General features: G+C 45.1%; 1 protein-coding gene across 3 annotated transcripts in view; it reads left to right on the plus strand.

Moving 5' to 3' along the window:
- The window catches only part of LOC146784312 (protein transport protein Sec24C-like), a 255,414-nt gene that overhangs the window by 208,350 nt on the left and 25,716 nt on the right, over positions 1–21,348 (plus strand). For all 3 annotated transcript variants that reach the window (XM_085635822.1, XM_085635823.1, XM_085635824.1), the window contains one exon: positions 1,646–1,825. In XM_085635822.1, the coding sequence (XP_085491948.1) occupies positions 1,646–1,825 (180 nt within the window). The remainder of the gene's footprint in view (positions 1–1,645; positions 1,826–21,348) is intronic.

Raw genomic sequence — 21,348 nt, forward strand, 5'->3', positions numbered from 1 at the left:
GAATTCCACAGCCAACCAGAATCAACCGAGCAACTTCCGACCCATCTCTCTGCTCCTCTGTCCAGCGAAAGTGATTGAGACCTTTAATAAGCAACTCTCAACCCACCTCAAGCTTTACCATCTTCTAGACAACACACAATCAGAATTCAGAAAGAAGCACAGCACCGAAACAGCACTCACTGTGGCCACCAACAACATTCTAAACATCCTGGACCAAGGAGAAGCAACGGACCTCATCCTGCTTGACCTCTCTGCGGCCGTCAACACTTTCCCACACAAAACCCTCATCAGAATATAAGGATCACTCTCAAATAGATCTGTTCCTTCCTCACAGGAAGAACCCAAAGGGTCAGGCTGTCACCCTTCACTTCAGAGACCAAGAACATGATATGCAGTGTCCCACAGGGATTGTCCCTCAGCCCCACTCTTTTCAACATATACATGGCACTGCTGACCCACATCATTGGATCACAAGACATTACGGTCATCTCCTACGCCGATGATGATTCATCATGTTTATGATGGACAAGACAAACATTACCAGAACCCACTTCACCAACTGCGTGACTATGGTAGCAGACTGGATGTGAACTAACTGCTCAAAGCTCAACTCAGACAATACCGAAGTAATGGTCTTTGGCAACAAGACCTCCCAATGGGATTCCACCTGGTGACCATCTGAGCTTGGACCAACACCCACAGGCCATGCAAGGAATCTCAGGATCATCCTAGATGACAAGCTCAACATGATGGCCTAAGTGAATTCAGTGACCACCTATTGCTTCCACATCCTACGCATGCTGCGAAAGATCTTCAAATGGTTGCCTCAGAACACCCAACGGAGTGTCACACAGCAGGCTGGACTACGGCAACACTCTCTATGCCACAATTTCCAAATGATTCCTACACAGACTCTCTAGACCAACCAGAATGCAACCACAAAACTAATACCAGACCTTCCACGCCACACCCACATCACACGACACTTCAGAAAACTTCAGTGGCTCCCCATTCACAAGTGCAGCCAATTCAAACTTCTCACACACACATACAAAGCCCTGCACAACACAGGACCAGAACATTCTATATCCAGGTTCCCAGAAATACAGAGTTGCCCCTTAATTGTTCGGTACCCTTCATCACCAAAGCTGAAGGCCTGGAAAGATAACTAGGAGGACCTTCAGATCAACTCAACCCCTCACGTCTCCAAACCTCACCCAACAGTCCTTTACAGGCCACACTACAACTAACAACATGCACTAGTCACTAATCGAAAAGGGCACCTAGGATGTTGATGCAAATCAGAGTACTTCACAATCCAGTCAGAGGTACGAAGTGCTACTTAAATGCTACAGTACAACACAATACAATGCCACATTTCCACAGGGTTTCTCCAGTCATATGTCTGAATATAAGTAACCTCTAAATTTCCAATGATCTCAGTCGGAGAAAATGTGTCATTTAATGATTAGGTTTTAATATTTTCAAAATTGGAAGTACTTCAAATTCAGTTGTCTGCATCTCCTCTACTATCATCTCACACAGTGAGTAAGCCGCATGGTTGCGGGCATGAGTAGTCTCTGGAAGGGAGGTGGCCTGATGGTTCTATTTCTTGTGCTCACTCTTCTGCTCTCCTAACCCCCAGCTGGTGATGCCACAGTTCCTGAAGGCTTTACCTGTGTGCCTGAATGCCTTGCGGAAGAGTGAGGTGCTGCTGCCAGGGCTACTGACCACGGTGGATGAGCGTGCATGGCTGCGGCAAGCGGTGCTGGCCATGAACATAACAGACTGCAGCATACACTTCTACCCACGTATCCTGCCTCTGGTAAGTGTGGTCTGGCTGTAAAAGCAGCCTGGTATGCTGCTATATATTAGGAGTCTTTATACATTGATTCTATAACTAGGGCAAGCACTCCATGGTAACCTGATGTACCTTGTGTCTCAGAGTGTGGAAGGGTTACACAAGTGGAGCAGCATTAGGTTCACATGTATGTTTCGTACATGCAGGGATAATTTCAGGATTCATAAGACTGACTTCCAAATTATGCAGATACTCCTACTGCTATGATGTATGGGAATTGCAACTGTAAGAGAACTCTGGCATTGTGTAAACTGAAAATATATCTAAGTACGAGGGGTTACATATAGTGTTCCTTATTTTGAGTTAATATACAGAATTTGCTGCCTAACGCTAAAAGTGCACCAGTGTAGGATCTACTGGACCTGCTTTTCCAGGCATTATCCTGCAAGTGAATCTCACGCCGGTAACTTAGGGGCATATTATCAAGACAGGCGATAAAATTATGTGAAGGACATCGAACCTGAGCTTCAATTGGAATTCCATAGAGCATATTATTATAGAGCCCATTATCGCCGTTTTAGCGGCAGTTTTCTAAAGCAGCAATATTTTTATCGCCTGTCTTGATAATATGCCCCTTAGTTTTAAAGCAAACTTAAGTCAGAAGTACGCATCAAGAAAAAAAGCTTTCAGATTCTGCTTCCGTAAATGTTACAATGATTAGGCATGAATGCTAGTTAAATTGACTCCAGAACAGTGAGAATGCTCATTGTTGCTAACACTGAATGAGAGATGGTGAGGGGGAGTCAAATTAAATTCCATTTATATACCAATAAAAATGTTCCTACAGGAATTATCAGAGTAATAAAAAGTTCTAAAATCTAACCAAAGTATGTATACATATACATATATATGAAAAAAGGGGGTGCCAATTGCTTGGAATGCACTCAATGACAGGCCGGACTTCTGTGTATTGTTATTTGCAGCAGGTCAGCATTTCAATAATCCCTTTCAAACGCCTGTCGCGTTTCGAAGCCACATTGCTTTTTGTTCACGGGCTGGCACAGAAGTGAGGCAGAGATCACGAGCAGGAACAGTCAGCTGTTTTAAATTGCATTTTCCTGCCCCCTGGTGGGCTTGCTCAAGTGCGTAGTTCTGGTGCTAAAGGAAAGGCATGCTGGAGCTTTGAGTTCCCACTCGCTTATTTTCTCCCTCCAGTGGGTTCTGCCTCACTTACAAACCATTCAGTTCAATATTTCTTACTCTCCAGTGGGTTTTAGGGAAGAAATCGGACCTCATTGCACTGGTTCGGGCTTGTTATTCTGCCGTTTATGAGGTTGTTTTGACCATGAAAGAGATTGAATTGCATTCTGTGAGAGAGACAGTTTCTTTTCTCAGTGGTCCAAGGACTGATTTCACTGGCCCTCCCAACACTGTTGCAAGGGCCTCATGTGAAGTCTTGTACATGAAACCAGAAAAATGCAAGACGCCATCGAACCCAGAAGGGATGAGATCTGACTCGCCCTTGGATAAACGTGTGTAAGAGATTGTGGCACTTCAGATTGATGATAACCTCTCCTCCGAAGGATACAGTTTTGCGGATTGTGTATCCAGAATTACTCCAAGGTATTTTATTGTGTGTACTGGGCAAACGTTTGAGGCAAATATGGAAGTGCTTGCATGTCTCCGTTGATGATATGCCTTTTATTAGCCAATCGTCTAGGTATGAATAGATAGACTTTTGTTTTCTTTGATGAGCTGCGACGACTGAGATACATTTAGCAAAAGTTTGAGGAGCTGATTTTAGTCTGAAAGGTAGGACTTTCTATTGGTAATGTTTTGAGCCCACTATGGATTGAAGAAACTTTCTATGTTTTGCTATTGTCTGAAATTGAAAGTAGGAGTGTTGGAGATCTTTTGAACACATCCAGTCTCCTTGGTTTAGTCGAGGATAGATCTGGTGTAATGCCAAAATTCTGAATTTTTCTTTCTTTATGTACTTGTTTAGTACTCGAAGATCGAGAAGAAGTCTGAATTCTTATTTTGATCCTTCTTTACTCTCCAAAAAATACCGGGAATAAATTCTCAATCTTCTCTGGTGGGGATGAACCTCCTCCACAGCAAATTTCTGCAATATACTGTGAACTTCTACTGCAGTAGGTCTTTGTGAAATGCCAGTTTTTTGGTCTGTGGAACTGAAAGAGAAGGGGACCTGAAGCGAAGAGAATATCCATTCTGAACAATATTTAAGACCCATTTGTCTATTGTTATTAAATGCCACGACTCACTTAGCCGGAGGTTTTCTTGCAGACTCAAATTGTTAGTTAAAGGGTTTTATTTTCATTAAGAGGTTTAGCACAATCTCTTCTCTTTATTCAATTATTTCAAAATGCATTGATGGGATTACAGAATTAATAGTATAATATTGCTTAGAATTAGTCATCAAATAAGCAATACAGCGCATTCCATAAAGGAAGGAATCCCTATTCTAAAAAATGGTGTGAAGTGGCTGTCAGCAGTAACCCATTAAGAATTCAAGTTCAAAAGCCAAGAGTGAGAGAGAACATGAATCTCAAATTATTATTTTTAAACAGTTTTTATTGAAGATAAGACTTGTAATAATCACATTTACAGAATCACATCACCATGAATTAGTAGATTCCATCACATGACAGTGAGTACAGAGGTTGGAAACATTTCTGATGTACATTTTAGGTTTATCAGCGAACAGATATTTGCTATTGATCATCATCTGAAAACAGATCTATAGTTGGAGGAGCACTGATACCTCCCCTAAATGTATTCCATTTACCCCACATTCGTTCCCATTTTTTGGGGCATCCTCTGTGGACATATGTGGCCCTTTCGGCCACCATTTCCATATCCTTGCACCAATCTTGGAGTTGTGGCACCCCAGCCACCCAATGTCTGGCAATATTCCGTTTTGCTATTGATATACCCTGGGTTGCCAAGGCTTGGGCTGTGTGATTCAGGTCAGTCAGCTCCCAGATGTTTAAGAGACAACATTTAGGCTCAGGCGGTACCGAGCTTTCGCTAACCCGTGTGATTATGTTCATCACTGCCTTCCAGTATGCTTGAATCATGGGGCATTCCCCAGAATCAGATTGTTGCTGATGTAATCTCGTAGCTCTGGAGGACTTAGAAGGATGGTAGAGTTGTTGCTGTTGTTGGTGAGACCAATGAGAGGTTTATCCCTCTGATGGAAATATCTACTATTGTAGGGCCTGTGCCTTCTAGGAATTCCATTTGCTTTTCTAAATAAACAATCTTTAAGGTGTCCAGCCCTGTCTTAATTCAGAACTTCTCGTTGTCTGCATGGGACCCAAAGAGTTTGTTTCCAGAAAACTGCAAATTCAGAATGCGAAGTACTTCTGCTCTGAGCCAAGAAGTTCTACGTGCACAGATCCCATTAAGAAACCCATGAGCAGCCAGATCTGAAGTGTCAGCTGCTGCACCTACTATCTGGTTTGATGCCTGGCAGCCTTCATTCAAAATCTCCTGAAAGTCTTTCCGGTCTACTTTGGGGAGTTTTTCTGGAAATCTTGGTAGCGTATCCCACAGAAACACATCATACCTTCCCAACAGAGTGGAAGCACTGCCAACTTTCATTGTAGAAGCTGTGTGATGTTCCACACATCTTTTTTCTCAGTGCAGCTATCTAATTGGTTTATCTGGTGGTATGGAAGAGGAAGGAGCAAAAATGTGAAACGTTATTGCTTCTGCTATAGTGACCAAATCTGGAGGAGGGTCTGCTCTAAGGAACAGTAGGGCCTGATCAGTTGACCTATATGTTTTAAAAAGTCTAGATAGATCACACTCCACTGATGCAGGTGTGAGAAATAACTGCATTGCAGGTTCCAATAGGCCGGGTACTATAGGTAGGTAGTAATGGCCTTGCTGTTTTGTGATGTAACGTCTCAAAGGTTACAGATGATTACATAGTTGGGGTAACCATATGAATATTTCATTTTGCTGTCTGTTTACAACCTTGTTAAAAGTGAGAAGATCAACTATTGAAGAAACCCTTGCTGAAGGTGTATCCGTCAGAGTAGATAAATAATCTCTGACTGATAAGCAAGTTATAGTTGTCCAAGATGGAGATCTTCTTCTGTACCCAGATCTTGACTCCCTGCTTGATGTTCTAGAATATGGATACTCACAAACATTTGCCCAGAAGCCACAAAGTATGGATTGCGGTGTGATCGAGGGCCACACTGATGCCAGCAGGGTGGCTGTAGGGGGTCAGGGATTTTTTAAGGAGGTTCAAAAACATGTTAAATAAATGGGCAAGCATTTATTTGCAGGTTAATAAATGCGTGCGCCCATTTATATAACATTTGTTTCTGAATATTAGTGCTCAGCAACTAAACAGCAACTGGTGCTGCTGTTCACTAAGGGGGCCACATTTAAAGGTCAGGTGGGCTGCTAGCGCCCCTCCGGGCAGTATTTTGACTATCACTGTTCTAGAGCACGTCGATCTGGTTTTTTATGTTCTCCTAGATCTAGATCTGGAACTATGACCTCTGACTCTTAAATCTTTGCTGAGATCTAAGCGGAAAAGTCGTGAGTTGTGGGCTTCTCAAGGGCCCTGCAAGAGTAGTAGGGAGGAGTCTGTGTCACTGACCGTGTCCCTGGAGTAAAATGAGGCAACGTTGATCTCCTGGGAGATGGAGTACTTATCTGAATCTCAGGCCTGACCCACGATGGTGACTACGTGTGGGAGTACTCAGAATCAGATGTATGTGGCACACTCCTGTGTCATAAACTTTGAAGTCAGCATCGTGATATATTTAATGTTGATTGGAATTTATCCCTTGATGTAGTGTGATCTCTGGACTTAGTAGCAGGTGGTGAATTTGCTGGTAAAGACTCTCTTGTATGCTTCCATTTCGAATGTTTGTTTTTTATATTGTTTTGGGCGTTGTTTCCAACATCAGAATATGTTTCAACATCTGGAGTCGATGACCTGTTGATGGCTACTTTGTCGCCAAAGGGTGCTTCGATGGGATACGTCATGGGGGCTTTGGCGCGAGTCATGTCTCACTGGCGTCTTTGACATCGAGCACACCGGGAGCTGTTCCATATTCTACATCATGAGTCTTGACGTTGTTTAGGAGGGTCTAATCTACCTTTGGTGATGTCCCTCGCTGGATCTCCCTCTGTGGGATTCCTTGGAGCACGAGGAGGGCTCTTTGCAGGAAGTCTGAACTTCCCCATGGCCTTTTGATGACCCAACTACTATAACTTGCCTTCTCTCTTGGAGGTCATGTAGCTTGATTTTATCTCTGTCCTTGAGAGTTCTTCTTAAAAAAACTACTGACAGTGGGTACATGTCTCTGGAGGGGTGATTTTCCAAAAGGCAAACAATACAGAATGAGGAGCTGTCTGAGACTTCTTCTTTCCACAGGAAGGGCACTTCACAAAATGTGAAGGCATTCTTGACAAGAAAATTATGGATTTCTTGTCAGAAAAAGATGTGAGTAGACTCTAGGACTGCAAAACATCAAATGACTAAAAAAGTAAAGGTTTTGGAAAGATTTTTCCAATATTTTTTAGCTAAAAATGGAAGAGCTCAGTGCCCCAGGATCCTGTATCCAGGAGTCAGAAAAATTAACTGACCTAACTGTCATCTTTGAGGCATGATCAGATACAGGATGTCCTGTGAAGTTCTTAAAGGTACATTTCCAGTTTTCTCTACTATCCTTTGCAGCCTATTGGCTCATATTCCCCTTTCTTTTAAAAAGGGTTGTGACAGATTTTTCTATGGCCACCTTTATTAGCGATGCAGTTCTTTATAATTGGCTTCTTTTTAAAATGAAAATTAAATGAAATCTAGGCATTGTTAGCCTTTCTTTAGGGTGCAGACATATATGTAAGGTACTATGGTACAAAGTTTCTTATACATCTATGTATCATTTTAAAAGAGCTCTGGTATCACCGCGTGTGGACGGGATTATTCAGTGATTAGGACTACTGTTGAGGACACCCTGGAAGAGAAATATCTTTATTTCTTCTCTTTACTTCCTCTTTCCATGCATTCTGCAGCACAAGTAGAAAACGTCTCTAAGGATTGTTTTTTGTGCCGGAAGGTTATCTTTCTTGCACAAAAACAATCCTGCCTGTAACGCAGGCACCCTCACACCATGGTGCAAAGGTGCCTACGTTGATTCGAGGCAGCACACACTGCCGTGACCGTGTGAACCGGCCGATCCGTCTGGGTAGGACAAACTTCTTGGTACTGCTAAGGGAACCGGCACTAGAATTCAGTGTCGACGGCGACCGGTACTGTTAAGGCCCGGAACATACGCAAGGAGGGTTAACATTTGATAATCTTTGTTGATACCAGAGGTACCCCCACATTTTTTAGGGTGCTGTAAGGGTGGCCGCTTTTCACTGTTAGTGTTGGGTGACCACCACCTAAAAATGTGTATGTAGTTTTTCATAAGGTCCTGAGGAATTGCTATCGATTTGATAGTAGGGCAAGAAACATGTCGACCTCATTTTTTAGCGTATTAATGCACAACATTAAGTGATAATACGCGATTTTTTCATTTTAATTAGGGGAATAGCCAACTTCATTAAAATAATTTTGATTGGACTAGTTTTCCCTATTTTAACATCGCTTTACACTCCACATTCACCTACACTAGGACCCTTACTCACACTTCACCTGTCGGCTTTAGAATAAAGATCTCCGTTAAGTAGGCCCCATCACAGGCGCCTGATCGGGCATTGCAGCGCCGGCCCGAGTAGGAGCAGACCCGATGATGAAGCAAGACACCTACTTGTCAGGTGTGTGAGGGTCTTTTTCCAATAAGGAGATCACTCTCCTGTGTTTTACTGGTTTCAATACTACAGTTATGATCCGTCATCTTTCTTTCTGATAGGCACTGCATACTCATTGTTTACACACACTGCGCCACCACTAGGAGACAGCAGAAATGCACCATATCTATTGGATAATGCCCCTTTTTGCTGTTTCCCTTTCACACAACTTTGCTTGCTGCCCTGCATTGCGTGGAATGTAAGTACATTTGTGCAGCATGAATCTTTTCTGGATTCACATGCTGTTCATTATTCCGCGATCTAGTGGTTGCGTCTGTAATTCTCCAGTGTACTAGTAGTTCTTCTTCTCTTTGTTTGTTGTTGTTGAACGCCGACTATCCCACCATTTGGTGTCTAATCCAGCCTCTCCTGACATCATACGCCTACCCCAGAAACTTCCACGTGTTGTCACCAACTTCAGATGCTTATTTTCCACCATTGGGTAAGGAAGCTTAGCTGAAGGCTCTCCAATCTACAAAAAGAAGTTTTGGATGACACTTAGTCAAAGAAACAGAGAAGAAGGCCACAGGAAAGAGGGGAACAAGAGAATGCCCAGACAAGGTGTCCCTGATCCGCATGATATGGAGAAGATACCATTCCAATTCGGCAGAAGTGCCACCTCAAATTTGTCCAGAAAGACAACATCTTGGGACTTATTACACATGTTTTTGCGCCCATTTAATGCGCCTGTGGCACTTTGGTATTACAGAATGGGCCACAGATGCTTGTATGGCCCCATCTGTATTACAGATAGCGCTGGTGCACATATAGCACCAGAGCTATCATTAGAGGGCGTTCGATCATTTGCAAGGGGGCGTGACCCCATGAAAATTAGTTAATCACTTTTTTCTCTGCACCTGCGCCGTATTAACAACTTGGGCTTGTGCGCAAACATGCCTTTAACCCCTTCCCCGCTCATGACGGAACCGTTCCGTCATGAGCCAGGGTTGCCGTGTGCTCATGACGGAACGGTTCCGTCATGACAATCCTGTTGGCGGCCGCTCCGCCTGCGCGGCGCTGTTTCCCCGCCTGTGCGAGGGGACAACGCAAATGGGCGGAGTCATGACGGAACCGTTCCGTCATGAGCACAGCTCAACTGTGGCTCATGACGGAGCGGCTCCGTCATGAGCACAGGCCCACCGCGCTGCCCCCCTGCCCCCCCCCCAGCGCTGCAGCGGAATGTCCGCAGCAGCGAAGGGGTTAAAAGGTGCACTGAAAGTGTGTCACAAAAAGGTGACGCACTTTTTGTGTGCCTTCTAAATGCAGCCCTCTAAAGGAATGAAAGGGGGTCCCATGGACACCCTAAATATCCCCTTGCAGGTGGGTGCAGTCACTCACTGCACCCGTCTGCAAGGGGCTCACTAATTCCTTTTAAAAGTGCAGGGAGGTTGCCACCTGCACAGAGAAATACGGAGCAGCTTTTAAACAGCTGATCCAGATTTCTCTTAAATGTGCTGGCCTGCGGGCAACACGAGTGTGCGGCTGCACCGAGGGCAGTGCATTCTTCCTGATAAAGAGCCCTTTCTATGTTTGCATCCGGCTCACCTGCTTTAAGGTGCACCATCTGGAAAGTGAACCCTACCTGTAATACGGGCCCAGGTGTGTAACCTTTGTCTCACGCTCGGCCAAAGATTCTGAAGGCAAGGGACAAGCAGAGTCAGGCACACTATGCCATGCAGGGGTAGAAGTAGAAGTCTTGGATGCCAAAATGAGAATAATTGACGTCACAAAGAGAAATGACCCCAGGTAATACCAAAGAAGCATACAGGGGGATAGTCTCGAACATCAGACTCTAAATCACAGAAGGTCGGCCTCAGCTTCAAAAATCTCACAACCTAAGGCGAAAAGAGACTGAAAGAACCCCTGGGACCCTCAGCAAGGACATCGCATGCGGGCGCACACCTGAACTGACGATGACTTCGAAAGAAAATTGAAGTCGAGAGGTTTTGACGTCCACAGACAAACAAGGTCAGAAGGGTACCGAAAACAGGATGAGTGATGCACCGGCAAAGGAAGCCTTGACAACGAAGAGAAAAACAAAGATGTTGAAGACTGATCTGCCCAAATCAAGCAGAAGAACAGGAGTCTTGCGGCTGAAATGGCTGTGATTTCAAGGGACTTTGATGCATCCCTTAGAGAATTTGGAATCCCTCCAAAGACTTTGCCGGAAAAAGACCCAATTGACAAAGACATCAAAGAACTAGAACTCCCTATGACACCAGAGCCATGGGAGGAGGAACAAGAACAGGAATGCCTCTTCAACTAAAATAATCCTGATACCTCATGAGGGGACTGACACTTCCATCGTGGCCTTTGCCTCCAGATGATATCGCAATGTACAGACAGCTGAAAAAAAGAACAGCTGATAAATATGGGGTGCAACTAGAGAAGGAGAAAACACAATCATGCTTCCTTCTAGAGATCAAGGTAGAGTACTTGCAGCTTGCCGGGCGGTATCACAGATGGCAGAGAAAAAAGTACAAACGCTCTTCCAAAGACCCTTTGTATATAAGGGGGAACAGTCTCAGCTGACTCCATCATTACTGCTACAGCCAGGAAAAGGGCAAACATGCCAACAACATCTGGACCCCCACTGGATAAAGAAAACGAAAAAAAGGGGCAGCAACTCAAATGGTCAACTCAAGCGCTCTGCTAAACAGATATGCATACCAACAATGGGCTGAGATGGCAGAGCTGATGAAGCACCTGCCAGAACAAGATTGCAAGAGTGCAGTTTCCTTGGCAGAAAAGGGAATAAACATTGCTAATATTTGCTTGAAGTCGGCCCTAGACGCAGTAGACACTGCAAGTAAACAAATGATGGCCAGAACAATGCTAAGACTTCATGCCTGACTAGAGGTGTCAGATTTCATGCCAGAGCAGTGCTTAATTTGAGCCGGTGCTTTCCGTTGCTCAGCACCGGCACCTAATTGTCAACACCATACACTGAGCCAGAGGTATAGACTAATGTAATCAATATGCCTTTCGGTTTGAAAGTGCAGTTGATGAAGCCCTTCAACAACTGAAGAAGAAAAATGAAACTGCAAAGTCAATGGCAGCCTTGCAATTCAAGGGAAACATACGGAGAGGATCAACACCAGTATGAAGAGAGCGGCAGATAGAGGATGTTTCTCAAGCACAACTTCGCATCAGGGTTTCAGAGCGCAAGCCACACACACCTTCACAACAATGGCAGTATCAAACAACAGGATGACAGCCCTTTTAGAGATGTGCACGAGAAACAGCCAGAGGAGAAACTGCCTTCTCCAGCAAGTGACTCACTACATCACCAATCCCTCTCACACGTAAAGCCTGTTGGAGGGTAAGGATAAAGGGCTTCCTTCAAGAGTGGAGGTAATTGACCTCAGACAATTCGATATTAAACGTCATAAAATTTGCATACTGCATAGCCCTGCTAGATAGACACCACCAGCAAGGGGGCCAGAGAAAGTGATCCAAACAAAAGAGGAAACATCCTGTCTAATGAAAGAGGTAGAGGAATTGCTGAAAAAAAGGAAATAGAAAAAGTGCCAGAGAACGAGATTAATCAGGGAAACTACTCAACATATTTCCTAAATCCAAAGTAGGACAGAACTCTACGTCTTATGCTAGACCTTTGTTTTATAAACAAGTTCATAAAAACCCATAATTCAAAATGACAACATAGCAAGATGTCATACCTCAGCTACAACAAGGAGACTGTAAGGCCACAATAGATCTCAAAGATGCTTACTTACACATCCCAATGAATCACAGACACAAAAAGATATTTTCGTTTTGTGGTGAACAAAACACACTATCAATTCAAAGTGTTGGCCTTCAAAATAAAATCAGCACCAAGGGAGTTTGCTAAGTGCCTAGCAGCAGTGGCAGCGCATTTAAGAAGGCAGGGGATACACGTATATCCTTATTCAGACGACTGAATGGTGAAAGCCAACTCTTTAAAAAAAAAAATGCAAGAGAGATACAAAAGGTCATATCAACACTTTTCAGTCTTGGGTTTTCAATAAGTAAGTAAGTAATATTTATTGCTTGATTGATAAAAATCTTAGCAAACAGCTGCATAACAAAACACACATAAAATAAAACAGCGCTTGATCCAATAAAAATTGCAGTGATTTCATTAAAAAAAAAGAAGTATAAAACTTGCATATAGTACGGAAGATAAAATGTTAATATGTGTATCATGTTAGGGACACAATGTCTGCTGGGAGACTGTCCTCCTTGAAGTTCGCCTTGGTTCAAATGTCTATGTGATTAACTATAAAATCCTTGCCAGGTTAGTGTGAAGTCTAAAATTGGTAATTCCCAGTGAGCAGATACCAGATGAATTAGCTGCAGCCTGAGGTGCTAGTCAATTTGTTGGAAGGTTGGCAAGTTTAATTTTGTTTTTACTACGTTCATAAAACGAACAAAGCTGCAGGCTAACCAGACGTCGCCCTCGTCGAAGCAGGCCTTTACCGCCTGTCTGCATGATCGTATCTGATTTTCATTCAGGCGCGGCTTTAGAAGCTGTCTTCTTTCCAGATCTAAACTCTTACAGACGCACAATAGATATAAGACATCCTCTTTGGGGTTGTCGCATAATCTGCAGTTGGTGGTTGGATGTGTGCGTTTCCGTAAGTACGGTTTTACCGGTAGAATCACCAGCCTCATTGCCAAAAGGCTTTCCTTCATTCTTCTTGAGAAACTTGTACCTAAATATGGCTGAGGAGCGCATCTCGAGTAGCTCTGAATCACAAACCAGCTGTGTGCCCTCTTATATTTGTCTGTTTTATCTCCTTCGAGGGAAATAATCTTCACTGATATGTTTACCAAGGCTTTAAAACTTTTGTACCGGAGACCTGATTTCCACAAATCCTGTAAAGCCAGCAGCCTTATTCCGGACTGAAGATAAACCATAGCGGGCCAGTCATTTTTTTTTCTTGTCATCTCTTTCCACAAGTATGAGTTTAGAGAACCAGACTTCGCACTCTTTATTTTGTACCAGCATTTGGCATAAACGCCCTTCCTTGCTATTTGCTGCTTTTGTAGGCCAAGCTCCAGCCTTATTTGTGCTGGAGAGGTGTATTGTGGGAGATTGAATATTATTCTATCAGCTTTGGAGACCACCTTATCCAGAATTACTTCATCTTTCCCTCTCATCGATTCACTACCATACAAAATTGTAGGTAGAATGGTCCCTCTTCCTTGGATGGCCACTTTTTGTTTGAGGTACATACCCATGCTGTCAAAAATATTTCCCAAATATTTGTAACTTTTAACCATCTGCAGCTGTCTACCCCCCAGCCGCCATCTGAATTGATTCTTGGTGCTTCGCTGGTTGAAAACCTTAACTTTGAACTTCTCATGGTTTATGCTTAATAAGTTCATTTTGGCAAAATCGCTCATGACGTTTATCAAGTGCTGTAGGCCAACTGGGGTTCGGCAGTATCAGGTCGTCGGCGTATAGTAAATTTGAAAGTGTCAGGCCACCCAAGTTCGGGGCGTGGCAATTATCCAGCTCATTTGAGAGGTCTGACACAAAAAGGTTAAACAAGGTTGGAGCAAGAACACAACCCTGTTTTAGCCCCTTAGTGGTTGGAATCCTCCTCGACAGACTGTCGCCGGTCCCCAGCTTAATTTGGACCCATGTCTTGGAGTGGAGTAAGATTAGCTGATTCAGTAGGTTCGGGGCTATTGTCCACCCGGCTAGCATAGTCCACAAGTTCCCTCAGTTAACGCTATCAAAAGCAGCTTTGTAGTCGATAAAGCAGACAAATAGTGGTTTATTAATTGCTTTCGTGGCGTCAATTAAAAGTGAGAAAGCAAGAATGTTTGTAGTTGTCCCCAGGTTTTTCTGAAAACCTGTTTGGTTGATTGGGATTAGATCGTTTTCCCCTGCCCACTCGATTAGTTCAGCCAGTAGTAGGCCAGCATAATATTTGGCCTCAATGTCAATTAGTGAAAGGAGTCTATAGTTCTTTGGGTCGTTCTGCTACCTTTCTTGTGGATAGGTGAGATGATTGATCCTTCCCAATAATCGAGGATTCTTCCGGCTTCCAAAATGTTGTTAGAGACTGGTAGTAATGCTCCGGCCCAATAGGTTGAGTCTTGCTTGTATACAATTGGGGGGAGCCAGTTAGGGCCAGGCGCTCCTTCGTTTAGGCTTTTTGAAATTCTATCCACAATTGTTTTAAATGAAAAGAAGGGTATAGACTCTGGACCGTGATGCTTTTGGGATTGCCGCTCGCTCTGACATACCACTATGTCTTGTGAGTTTTCACCAGCTTCCGTGTTAAAATGACACTGTAGGTATTTTACCCGGGCATCCTCCGTTATATGAGAGTTAATTCCTGGTGCCGTTGGGTTCTCTATACTCTTGACTGTCTGCCAAAACCTGGTGCTGTTCTTTGATTTTGCATCCTGTAACAGTTTTGCCCATGTCCGTTTCAGCAGTTTCCTTTTTCGCTAGCCAGATGATTTCATTTTTTTGGTCCCTGAGGTTCCTTAATTCCAGCTGTGATTTATCGACGGAGCAATTTTGACGGAGGTTACGCAATGCTCTGTTTATTTCGCCCCTTATTTGTCTTAACTCGGCATGATGGATTCCTGATAAATGAATTCTTTGTTTGTTTGCTGGCCTGCTCAGTGGTTCCTGTTGGATTTGTTTCTAGGTTTTTGTTATGTTCGCGTTAGAGTTAGATGGGGCAAGGCTTTCAGTAAAGCTTTCCCAGGCTGTTAAGATGTTGTCATATAGTAGTTTGTTATCCTCCCACCGTTTTTTTTGACTCTGCCAAGAGTTTTACTGGGTCACGTGTGTTACATTTTATTCTCCTGTGGCGTTTGTACAAGAGTCAGCTATTGGGTAAGTGAGTGCTGTTCCTTGCATAGCAAGTGTGAACTCTTGGGGTTGATGATCACTGTAGTCTTGTATGCAGATCCTGCAATCTTTTATCAAATGGTAAAATGATAAGGATGAAAAGGTATAGTCTATTGCGGTGTCAGCAAGCGCATTGTGGAAAGTTGCAGCTTGGGGACGATCGCCCATGAATCGACCGTTTAGTGCTACCAGGGACAAGCTTTCTAGATCCTTCAACAGTTCTTTAGAGATTTTAGTTGGCTTGCCCCATTTACACTTATCCTGAAGAGGGATCCTCCATGCTGTTTGTTGGTCTTCTGCCGGCCTGTCTAAGTCGCCACTCCCTGTAAGGAACATATTAAAATCATCAGATACGATAAAGTTCGAAGTTTCCTTCTCAGTAATGAGTTTGGTTAGTTCTGTTATCAGTTGTTTTGCACCATTTCTTTTGTTCCGGGGGTGTAAATAGGTGTTACCAATTATTAACTGCTGTTTATTTTTAGGACCAGCTATGTCCAGCAGAATAGTTTTTATCTCATTTGTTGGGGTGCTTTTACTTGTTAGTTCCTTGACCGTCGTTATGGTTTTAATCGAGGCGTAGGTCGTAAGGCCTCCTTTAAAATTGCCGAAGTTTGAGTTTCTAGTTGCTGGGAGATGATATGATTTGAAACCTAGCAGGTGAATTGGATCTGCCAGCCATGTTTCTCAAAGCAGAATTAGGTAGAATTGTTGAAAATACATCAAAGCGCTGTCCGCTGTTTAGTTCCAAGGCCGTTTATGCTCCAGGAGCAGAATTTTAGATTTGGAATATTTTTTCCTGTTCAAGTCCCTGTCAAGGGGACTCCCTTTTTGTGTTTTTGCTATCCATGACCAATCCTGTAGTATGTCGGGTTCTCCTTGACCCTGGATGTCCCGATTGGTGGAGCTATTTCTTTCCAGAGTCTCTGCTGAGGTACTGCGTGCCCCCTTGAGCACGGAGTTAACAGGCCCAGAGCTTCTGCTTCTGCTTGGTCCGCTATTTTTGGGCTCTTGATGTTGGTGGAGTAGTGGATCTGGATACCCGACTGCTTGATGGAGATGCAGTCGGATCTCCCAGGTTTCAAATTGATGCTTTTCCTTGAGGATTTTCTCCACGATTTCTCCAGTTGCCCAGACTGTCTTGGTTACTTCTTGCTCCGAGAGATGTTTAAAAGTTTTAAATTCTACTGATTCCAGATCTTGTGAGCCAATCCCTGCCAGACTGCTAATAGCAGATAGTATTCGGAGAATGTTGCCTCGATTTAGGGTGTCTCCTCATCCCTTATATTTGTACTACGAGATGAACAGGACTGCCTTGGGGATATCCCTTCGGAGCTTGTTCGAGAGGGATTCACTACATACGGATTTCTCGTTTCCCCCTGCGCTTATGGCTATCGCATTTTGTTGTTCTACCCTTTCTGTGGTGTCCGGGCTTCACTCCAGTACCGTGCACCTTCCGCAAACGCTTTGCTGTTTCACTAGCCTCATTCTATTTGCTGTTTCCACTTCTAGCTTGGCATCCCTTTGTTCGGTATATGCTGTTGAGGGTGTCGTATTTTGTTGTTTTGCCCTTTCTGCGGAGTCCGAGGTTTGCTCTTTTTCCGTGCGCCATCCACTGGCGCTTTGCTGTTTCACTGGCCTTGTTCTATTTGCTATTTCTGTTTTTGATTTGGCGTTCCTTGTTTTTTGTTGATCAGTGTGGGGCTTTAATACTACTGTTAACGCTGGAGCAGCTTCCTTTACCACCATAGTTGCCAGCTGGGTTTCTGCCTGCTCGTTTGAGTTGGTGAGTCCGAGAGAATTATGCCTGCTTATATTCACCTCTCCTGCATGTTCCTTCCCTGATGAGCCGGGGGCGTCGATGCCGTTTGGCTCAAGCTGCGCGTTTGTTGGTGCACCGCTTGCTCTTCGTACTCACTGCTGCCCACTCGGGGGATTTTGGTGCGACTTGAAAGAAGTGTTTTATTGATAGATTCTTGTTCCTTCCATTCCTCCTTTGCTTCCGACGCTGTTTGGATGTTTGCCATTTGTTCGACTTGGTGTTCTCCTCGTCTGGATGACCTATCTGCTTGTTGCCACTGCTGGTGGTCTGTATCAGTGATTGGCGTTCAGGCGAGACTGAAGGGTCAGTGCTCGTAATGCGTTTGCTTTGGCGGTTCCTTGGGTCCACGGTTCCTTGTATGGTTTTGACTTTGAGGTTGCACCTGCTACTGGCCCTATGTCTTTCCCAGCGGAAAGTGGAGGCGATAACCAGAGTGTTTCCCCACTTGCCAGGCTCAGACCGCTCTTTTTGCTCCTGGACGGGTGATGATGTTTCCCTGTAGCGATCTTGTTCTAGTTTAATTTTGCTGGTGTTAGGCTTGCCAGTGTTTGAGTATGTACTTTTTAGGTCAGTGAGAAGATCACCCATCACTGTCAGCAAGGATACTAGTTTTTCAGCAATTAAATGGCAGCTGCAGCTTGGAGGGATTATTACCATTTCAGATTGAGCTCTTTTTATAAAGTTGTTCATTTCCGACAGCTTGCTGTCAATGCTTGTGACGTGCAGGGCTAGACAGTTATGGAGGGTAAGTTGAATGTCCATCTTATCCGAGTGGTATTCAGGAGCCTTAGTTAAAAGCTGTATGGTATTTTAAGAGGGAGGCCCATATTTTGTTCTCTCCTGTTGGTATGTCCTCCTGACTCCCTTTCATAGCCATTCCTGTGCCTTGAGGGGCTGTTTCTCCTTTGTCCTCGGCGGAGTATGTAGAGACCACATTTTCCCATTCGTCTGTCGTGAGGAAAGACGTGTTGCTGACCACGTAGTTCTGGGGGTCCCGGTAGTTCCGGGAATCTTCTTGTTTCTCCCTGTCATTACTCTTCTATCCCCTGATATTGGGGGGCGAGTTCTAGCTGTGGTCCAAGAAGAGGTCGGTTTGGTGACTTGGCTTTTGTATTGATGACAATATCGGTATTATTTGCTGTCTCACTGAGCGGAGTCTTTGCTATTTCCGCTGTGATCTTCACTGTGGTTTTCCTGTTAGTGTCGTTAATGTCTTCGGAGTTTTCGAGGTCGGGGTCGGTGACATCTGGACTCAGTTGTGGGGGGGTTTCACCAGCTGATTTAGTTAAAAGTTCATCTAGAGTAGAAATGGCTGGAGTCCCCACAATTTTAGACATTTCTGAATCTGTAGAGTGCTGGAAGTGCTGCAAATCCTTGGGTCGTTGTGTTCTGGCACGTCCGTATTTTAATTTCTGGCTCCAATGTTAATCTTAAAGCTTCCTTAGTAGTAGGCAAGAGCAGATTTCCTGTGCATTGTGTTCTTTCTTCATTCTCTTTCCCGGTGTTTGTGTCGGTGCATTTCGCATTTTGCTGGGCTTCATATGCTGCCTGTGAGTCTGCTACCTCTTTTGCCGCCCCATCAATTGTCCAGCAAGGTTGGGCCGTGCTGCGTCCCCCTGAATTGGCCAGTTTGTCAGTTGAGTCGTCCGGAAGTAGTGGATGTAGGGGGGAAAGGGAGATCCAGTTGTTTGTTGATGCGAAGATTTAGCACTGCACCAGCATCTTTCACAAATGAAAATTTGGAGTATATTTTAGGTTTAAAGTACTTGTTCGAGGCATATGAGCTGCAGATTACACACTTTTGCACAGATCGCCATCTGGTGTTGGGCCCGGATGTTTGCAGTTTGTTTTTCCTCTTGGAAAGTCTTTGGAAGTCACGAGGTCAGTGACTCCTCCTTTGGATCGTATTGCGCATGGGATTCGGCTCCATCCTCAGATTGTTTTTTTCCACCATCGGGCTCGGATGTAATCTTCGCGCTCCGGTTCCGAACATTTCCAGTTCGACGATCGAAGCGGAATCCTCACCTCACATCGCGGTATTGTTTCGATCGCTATCTCCTCAATCAACGCACCTTCTCATCGACAAATCTTCGGTTCCAGTCGTCGACGACGGCCTTCGGGCCTACCCAAGCTCCGGTCCCGGCTGATGGAAAGAACTCCATTCAAGAAGTGCCCTCGATGTGGGTCCAAATTCCCCCACACCGATCTTCATGAGATGTGCAACCTCTGCCTCTCCCCTGAACACGAGGCTCGAGACTGTCCGGCCTGTAAGTCTTTCAGATCGAAAAAGACTATTCGGGACCGAAGAGCCAGACGAAACATGGCACACTCCTCGACCTCCGTTCCAGTCGGCATCTTCGGAGACGACATCGAAGATCCGGGACAGCAGTGCACCGAAGAGGACCTCGTCAGTGCTTCCGAAGCAGACGACTCAGATGTGGAGGACATCACTGCGGCGCAGAGGGTCGTGGGTAATATACCCCCCCCCACACCCGCGCCGACACCCAAAAAGGCTTCAGTCACACTTTCGCCTCCGGGCCTAGGCAAGACCAGAGACACTGCTTCACACACCGCACCTTCGGGCCCAGTGAAGAAGCCAAATAAGCCTTCCGGCGGCTCTGGCTCAAGCCAGCCTGCCAGCAGTGCCGAGAAACACACTTCGGCACCGAAAAAGAAACCGGCCTCTACCTCGATACCGAGCTCCGCACCGAAGTCCTCGGTGTCGAAACCCAGCGCTTCCGTACCGACGCCATCTTCGGTACCGAACAAACCCCATAAGGCCCTCGGCACCGACACTTCCACGCCAAAGCCCACCTCGGCGCCGACCAAGAAATCGGAGGTTCCCAAGCACAGTGCTAAGCAAACTGGCACGGACAAGCCTAAAAAGTCATCGGCCCGAAGACTTCGGCGCCAACGGACCAAACATTGTCACAGGAACTATTTACACCGGATCCCTTACAAAAAACTCTTACCAAGGATCCAAAAACTAGACATTTGGCACTCTCTTCCAAAAAGAGACATTTGGACAAACCGGCTCCGCCTCCACCTCCAAAAAGAAAGGACTCTGCTACCTCCCCTTTCAGAATACCTTCCCCACCTCCTCCACCCTCTCCACCTCCGCCTTCTCCACCCCCACCTCATCGCTCTCCGACCCAGTCTCCAGACGATGATGATCAGGGGGACCCATATCACAATCCAGGGAATGTGCCCCAAGACCCCACCCCTACAGGATCACCAGACCCATGGGACAACTACAATAACCCAGATATTCCAGACGTCTCACAAGATGACCTTTACCCTTCCAGGCCATCTCCACCGGAAGACTCATTAGGTTTTCCACCACCTACTTCAAAGGGCGGCACATTATCACGGGGTAGAGTTACACACTGACCCAGTGGAGGAGGATTTCCTCCTCGACACATTTGATACCGCACATAGGTCTACCTCCATACTACCTATGCTCAAGGGGGTGGTAAAACATGCGCCAGAGGTTTTTAGGGACCCAGTCAGGGCCAGGGTCATTAACCCACGCATAGAGAAAAAGTACAAAGCTTCCCCCACAGATCCTGCCTATATCAAAGGGTCAGCGCCACTAGATTCCCTAGTGGTTTCCACTGCACGAAAAAGGTCAAATTCCCAGGCGTCAGGCGAAGCACCACCACCTGACAAAGAGTCAAAGCTACTGGACGCGTCAGAAAAGCGCACTGCGTCACAGGCAGCCAATATATGGCGTATCGCCAACACCCAAGCGCTATTGGCCAGATACGATAGGGCACATTATGATGAATTAGAAACCATAATGCACCACCTCCCTGAAAGATACAAAACTAGGGCCAATGAATTAATTCAAGAGGGTAAGACAATAACTAACACCTCCATACGCTGTGCCTTAGATGCAGCAGACACAGCCTCCAGGGCCATTAATACTAGCGTCCTCCTCCGTCGCCATGCTTGGCTGAGAATATCAGGTTTCAAACCAGAGGTACAAGCCTCCATCCTAAATCATCCCTTTGACCAAGAACA

The sequence above is a fragment of the Triturus cristatus genome, chromosome 11, assembly GCF_964204655.1.
Source record: "Triturus cristatus chromosome 11, aTriCri1.1, whole genome shotgun sequence".
Taxonomy (NCBI): domain Eukaryota; kingdom Metazoa; phylum Chordata; class Amphibia; order Caudata; family Salamandridae; genus Triturus; species Triturus cristatus.